Source organism: Lepisma saccharinum, chromosome 18 (genome assembly GCF_977018435.1).
Source record: "Lepisma saccharinum chromosome 18, izLepSacc3.1, whole genome shotgun sequence".
Taxonomy (NCBI): domain Eukaryota; kingdom Metazoa; phylum Arthropoda; class Insecta; order Zygentoma; family Lepismatidae; genus Lepisma; species Lepisma saccharinum.
In genome coordinates, this window is record NC_139246.1 from 52,203,537 (window position 1) to 52,211,008 (window position 7,472).

The following is a 7,472-nucleotide window of genomic DNA, read 5'->3' on the forward strand; positions in this document are numbered from 1 at the left end:
GAGCCGAGCCCCCGGCTCACCAAATGGAGTTGCGTGACAATGAAAACAGATTGGTTTGTCTACATATGTATGTAGCCCGCGCGCCCGTTCTAGGGTTAAATTGATCCGGAAAAAATGTTGCTTGACCGAACTGAAATACTTTAAACATAAACAGGTTATTTACGGTGTAGAATCCATTTACACTTGCTGATGTTCTATCCCGGACGCGAATTGAATGTATTTACAATTCCTGTACCTTTAACAACCCTGCTTTTAAGATACATACCTGTATAATTATACAGGGTGTTTCTGTGACCTCACATATAACTAGTATGTTTCAAAAATTGATCTTAATGTTTTGACATGCAAAGTATGTCGATATATTATTTAAATGTAGAATAGATTCTGAATGAAAGCGAAGATTTCTATTTTTCTATTCTCGGGATATCACAGAGAAAAAGGTGCCGCATCCGAAGATTAGATTTTCTAGCATTAAATTGAACCTCATGAAGAAAATTACTATAATATTCTGCTGAGTCATCGTTTCGTTGTGATGTCTTCTTATTGTTGAAGATACTTAAGATATATATATCTTATTTACTTGCAGGTTGACGATTCCGGAAAGTACAGGAAACAGATGAAAACGGTTGGGAGAAGCCACAGCCCGGTATCAGCCGGCGAGCCAATGCACATGACCGATGAAGACCTCAACGGCCAAGCTACAAAGGACTGTGACGACTCTAGTTCCAGCAGCGGCAGTTCTTGCAGCGACAAGTGTGCAGTCTCAGACCATTCAACCGCCCGCATGGACGAACCAGTGCACCACGACACCAGCCACTTCACTGATACGGCCTTCTCGAGCAACCACCACACTGAAAGTTCAACCACTGGTGGCGACCATGGAGGAGGAGGTGGATTCTCAAGTTCTGATTGTGGCGGAGGTGGTGGTGGCGACACTGGGTGTTCCGATTCTGGTGGTGGTGGCGGTGGTGACTCTGGTGGTGGTGGTGGCGGTGGTGACTCTGGTGGATGCGATTAATGCAAATGCTTTTCTTCTTTTTTCTCCACGCAAAATTTTTTTGGGGGCATTTCTAAACTTTTCTACTTTTTTATGCATCCTAAAATGAAGTAAGAATCATTTTGGTATTGTTTTTATATTGATCAACGGAAATATATATATTAGGACTTAATGTGAACCAAAGTGCTTTGCTTAATTTGCTCTATATTGAACTTAGTTGATGAATTGAGCATCATACATCATGTAAACTGATTGCTGGAGCAGATCACATGCTGAATACTGGGAAGTGAAATAGAATGTTGTCTAGTCATTGAATGGATGTAGTATGCTACACTTGCTTTCCATTTCGTCTCAGCAATAAAATTTATTATAATTATACATATAATTAAATGGTATAGCAAGTTGGTCACTCAAGAAATGTTATTGTGCATAATTTGCAATTTTTACTGATGATTTTAAGAATAAACAAATAAATTTCATACTGATGCATACCTAGCTGGTCATATCTTGAAGAGCGTAATCACACATAACAAATCTTTCAATTAATTTATGAAAAATCAATAACAAATTTTACATAATAACTCTTTCAGTTGCATACACTGAACTGCTAAAAGTTACGTCAGGCACGATCTAATAATTGTGATTGAAACAGTGTTTATAACCAGAGACATCTAATACCAGATGGAAAGTATTGGTTCCTAAATGTTGTTCAGTGACGTGTATTCAAATCACTAGATTGCATTGCTAGTCACCATAGACATCCATGGTGAAATTCATATCACTTACTTTCATAGAAAATTTCATGTTTAAAAATTCAGTTGACTAATTTGAAAAATAACAGAAGGGTGGGCTCATTACCAGTCTGTCTGGATTTCTGAGGTATTTATTTTGACCAATTATTAAAGAATACACATTTCAGTTCAGAATGAAATGTCTGTAGATATAACTTCCCTCCACACAGAATGTGCAGTATGGAGGCTTATGCTCGAACTAATGCCTATAAATTTTAAATTCTTCTTTCTTAATTATAAATTATGGTATAAGTTGCATACTATAGTTACATCACTTGTTTCTGAACATAAATCAGTGATAAACATGGTTTTGTTGGTATTCACAGTAAAATGCTGTCAAGCTGTATTATATCTACGCTTTTTGGCTTTGGGGAGAGCTGTGTAACATCGGTATCTCTTTCAGTAAAGAAACAGTAATTCTCGGTTTTGATGTGCCTTGTTTACAATTACACAATAATATTGTATTATCTTATACTTTCTTGACATTAAGTTCCGATTGCACATCATTCATTCTTGAATATTTCACTTCGTTTTTCTCTTGCTTACTAACTAGTCACCCTTAATGATGTTGTTCTGTGGCGTGTATGTAATGTAGGTTGTCCTGCAGAAATAATTGCATGTAGCTTCCGGTTGCACATAACCACACCTGCTATGAGTTGTTTATTATTAAGTTTATTGTGAAAGTTCTAAGAAATGAAACCATTTACATTATATTTGTGGGTTATGTGAGTTTCAGTCAAGAAAGCTTTACTTCTTACAAATTGAAATCCAGTCCTCCACGGTTTGAATTTGAGTGAGAATTCAAGACTGATAAAGATAATTAGCTAACAGACGTATGGTGCAGCAGAAATACCTGCCAACTTATGCTCTCTGCATGTGTAGTTTTAGTACCAAAATATTGAAGATAGCCCAAAAACGTGTAAGATGTGTGTGTGTAAATATTCAGCCAAGGCTCCACTTGGTAAATTACATTCACAATATTATATCCAATGGAGGTCATTTTAGTTTAAATTCATGTTGATGTCCATTGTCTATTATGAAATTGGCATGTGAAAAGTTTTGAAGTATTATCTGGTGTGTAGACGTTCACATGTTTTATTTTGTTGTTATAGAAATGAAAATGTTGAAAGTATTTTTGTATATATAAAAGTGAACAAATTCAGATTAATGATAATGATTGTCAAATCAGTAAATTGTAAAGCAATTGAAGTTATATTCAAAGCTGATATGCGCTTTTTGTGTCTATAAGTAATTTTATATGCAATAAATTTCTACGTGTTACAAATATATGTTGGTATATTATTTGTTGAGCGACAAATGTGATTCACATTGCATGCTGGGACATACAGAAAATTTCTATCCTAGATACCAATGGCAAAATGTAGGCTCAACCAATATTAGAAAACAAATTTATCTTATGCCATGCTAGTATGTAGTACCATCATCATTAAGCTGCTGAACTTTGGCTTTAACATACACAGAGCAGCTGTAGCTCAGTACCTGGAGCATTGAGACGGTATGTCAGAGACCTGATTTTGAATCACAATAAAAAAAAGGCTCTCTCGTACTTTCATGTGTATTTTTATTAACTCATTTCTTATTTTTCGCTTCATAAACATAAAAGTTCCATAGTTCGACAAATTTATAAAATTATAATAGAGAGAAACTATTTTATTTAATCAAGATTCTGATAAGTATTGACCTAGTTTATCTCAAGAAATGATTTATCAATATACTAAGTTGCTTGGATATCAAATGATGTTCTCTTTTCTCTTCGCAGTTTTCTCTGCAGCATCGATAATATTCCGGATGGTATTTGCTAAAATTTTGTGATGGGTTGAAACTGTGGGATTCTCTTAATGTTGAAGATATTTATTATTATGGGTGTCTTAACACCCTGTACCATTATAAAAACATAATATTTTAGCCCCTGGCTTATAAGATCGATGTTTGTTTTCAAAAATCGCATAGGCTACACTTTTTTATTGAAAATAACTCAATTATAATAGTCTCCTAAATAAGATTTTCAGAATTTTACCACCCTCACCTACATAAATAAACACACACACGTGAACAAGCAAATGGATAAAAGAGTCAAATAATGTAAATTTCCTTTATTTTAAAGATAAATCTACGTAGTTGTAATATCGATATTCTACTTGTAATTTATTTTTACTTATTTGAAATAAGTACACAACACTTTTTTTAGGGCGTCTGACTACCATGCGAGAGACCCTTGTTCGATCCCCGGCTCCGGCGCTCACCTAGCGTCGTATAAAGTGGTACCTGGAGGAAACGCTGGGGGTTAAAGGCGACCACGGACGTGGTGCTGATCACATCACCCCCACCTTCGGCCGTGATCAAGAAAGTGTGTTGCCCTAACCCCACACCACCTATACGCCTTCATGGCGTGGTGCATGGCACAGGGGAGCACTTTACTTTTTTACTTTTACATAACACTTTTTGATTGTGAGTACTTTTGAATTTTTTTCGAGAAAAGAAATGATCCATTGCATTCACTTAGCTTTAAATATTAAATCTCATGAAAAAATCTGTATTATCTACTGGCCGTCTTTAAACTCCCGCAGTTGCCCCGTTGCCCATTCCCCCCTCGAATTTTAGGAGCTTTTACCTCATATATGCAATGTTTTAAAGATAATGTCGGAAGTCTTTTGAGCACGGAAACGTAAAATTACGTAGTTACGGTGTTAACAATCTGTTCTGTAACTTTACGTTTTACGTACAATGGGACTGTAAAAAATCGATTATTACGGTAATTTTCGCATTATTTCACCGATCATTATCTAATTCTTGACTGAAATCACTAGCACGAAACTTTATGCAAGGAAATCAAAATTAATATGCTCAAGAATCTATTCCCAAAGATGTAAAGAACGTAGTTTTACGTCACCTGGAAAAAATATCACTGTATAGGGAATTATTACATATCTACATACCCATAAAATTTACCATCTGCAAGCACACTTAGAAAACGGAAGATATTGACAGAAACAGAACTAAAACGCAAATTTCGCACAAGTCACAAGCTCATTAATATTCTGTTTCGAACGGTGGTAGACCAAAGGATGTGAACCTATTGCCTTGGCATCTCTCAAACTGACTCTTATCGCACGGTTATGTTTCGGGATATTGTTGGACGGTAATACCATATGTGGTAATACTGTGAGTCTCAAATTATGTGCAATATTTCTCCCTGAAGTTTCGCAATTCAATTTCTAGCCTAACAACAGAGACTAAAAACAAGATAGAAGTTAATGTCGCTTCCCAAATAACCACTGTGACATCGTAAACATACATAAATACACCTAAATTGGCCTCGTTCAAACTGTGCTCATAAGGTGGGTGCCACTGTTCTGGTGTACAAGTACAATGAGATTCATGAGTATTACCGTGCAAATTGTCCATGACTATTTTCATTAATATTTTCTCTTACATTCCATATGTTTTTCAGCGATGGATGTTTATGTATGCTGGTGCAGAAGTTGTCAACAGCTTGTTTTGAGTTTTCTTTTAATTCTTGAAGCTCCTCTTATTTGGCCAAATAAAGTGCACGAACATGATGATGGACAATTTGCACGGTAATACTCATGGATCCCACTGAACAATACAGAAATACGTGAATATGCGTGTAATCAGTGCAAGGAATTCTGATACTAACATGTATAAAGTTGAAAATTGAAATAGACCGTGTTCAAAGAAGACAAGGGTAACAAAGAAATTAACATGTAATATAAATTCTTATTCCATATTGTCAGCGAAAAAAAATAATATGATGTCATACCAATTTTCTGCCAGTTGTAGTCTGGCAAGACACCTAACTGATTTTTTGCAGCATCTCACAGCGGCGCCCAAATAGGGGGCTATTTTTACCTTTAAATATTATAAAATTCAACATACATATTTTTCTAAGTAATAAAATCCAGTTTTCGCAGAATATTTACAAGGGAAGCTTCAAATATCTAGCTTGCCAGCCAGAGATGGAGTAGTAAGGAGTAGCAGGGCATTGCATTGTCTTGTACCAATTATACCTAACTTACCTCCCAAAGTTTTAAACTTTAACTTCTCTTGTCTTTATCTCCTGATGAAGTCACATGATGTGGTGAAAGCTAGAGGAAGTATGTACGTGCCAAAAATGGACTTTATTAGTTAATGAAATGATGGCATGTGGTGTAAGTTTTGCCTTATGTACATATTTTTTTTCCGAAGTATATGTAAAAAATGATACATCATAATACTATGCTGCAATGTGTGCGATGAGGGAGGGGACAATCAGAATACATTTCCTTAGCTGGTTCCAAGTCACTTTTGCTACTAGAAGTACTATATTTATTTAATCATTTAAATGAAGAAAAGGAAGAATTTGGGGGGGGGGGGGGCAGGTATTGTGTTCAGTAAGCTTTAGGAAAGGTGTCAATAATAGAATAGTAGTAGACACGCTGTCGTAACTAAATACTTAATGGGGATTTTGACATGATCTGGTGTCATGAGGATATCAGATCTTCATTTAGGGAAAGGGGGAACGACACTGGCCTTGAAGGTGATGGGCACCCCTGGCATCTCAAATAGGGTTTCCCCTTTTGAAAAAGAAAAGGACACCCTCTTCCCTTGTAAATATGCAAATACATGATTGGCCGCGCAGGCTAATCAGGGGCCATAAATCAATGTCCTTGACAGAGAATGCATGAAGAGAAATGTAGATGGTTTCTTTTACAACTGTTGTGCCACCTTTTTCAAAAAATTCAAAGCAGCTACGAAAACCACGAAGCGATAAGAACTGAGCATAACATGCTTCAGGAAATGCTCCTGACGCTGTGTAACAATAAGCAACCCATTGTCTTGCCCTGCAAAGTATTTCTGTGTGGAATGCCACCGACGTTAAGTGCATTTAAGGCTGCAGTGGATTTGCACATTGAATTGAATATGTGAAGTGTTTCGAGCTGTTTTATGTGCCTGGGACTTTTCCCAGGAAGCCGGCGTTTCTCACGTGCCCTTCTTCGCAGCCAAGTTCACTGGGTAATTTCCTTCACAATGGCCGACGTTCAGCTCAACCGCAAAACAGAAGAAAAAGTTTCCCGAAGCACAGGTTACTCACTAGACGTGGGATCTCATGAAATGGAGAGTCACATTGTTTTCCTTGGTGTGTGTGTGTGTGTGTGTGTGTGTGTGGGTACGCAGATATATTCTTCTTAGGACCGGCGTATCTTTAAACACCTTTCTTAATGGGACCAAAAAAAATGTTGGGACTTTTTGCCGGTCCCAACAGGGAAAAGGCCATTTCGAGACTCCTGAGACCCCTTTCGACATGTACGCGAAGTATTTCGAAGGTACCAAAAAGTTCATTTTTGTTGGATTAGTGTTTATGTGGCTGTGTTACACTCTGCCACCTGCTGGTGAAAGCTGGTACCTTCAAGGCTGTGTAAAACTGTGGTGTTTAATCGCATCCCTTGGTACCGTGAAGTGTGGGTGTGTAAAATCTTGGATCTATTTCGCATGTATTGGTACTGAACATCGCAGGGGGTTGAGAGGCAAGGAAAGGTTCGTTCGGCGGCCGCCGGGCTTCCCCGCTCGCCTGGCCGTCCTGTTGCTCCCGAGCTGTCAATGTTGCCAACTTAAAACTTTGGAACCAAATCTGTTCTTCTATTATACTTTATTCCTATACTCGA

The 7,472-nt window shown here is 37.3% G+C and overlaps 1 protein-coding gene across 1 annotated transcript in view; it reads left to right on the forward strand.

Moving 5' to 3' along the window:
- Window positions 1-3,075, forward strand: part of LOC146002570 (uncharacterized) — a 28,638-nt gene extending 25,563 nt beyond the window's left edge. Inside the window, exon 2 of the mRNA XM_083140511.1 lies at window positions 587-3,075. Within this exon, the coding sequence (XP_082996637.1) occupies window positions 587-1,018 (432 nt within the window). The 3' untranslated portion in view covers window positions 1,019-3,075. The remainder of the gene's footprint in view (window positions 1-586) is intronic.
- Window positions 3,076-7,472: the final 4,397 nt, after the last annotated feature.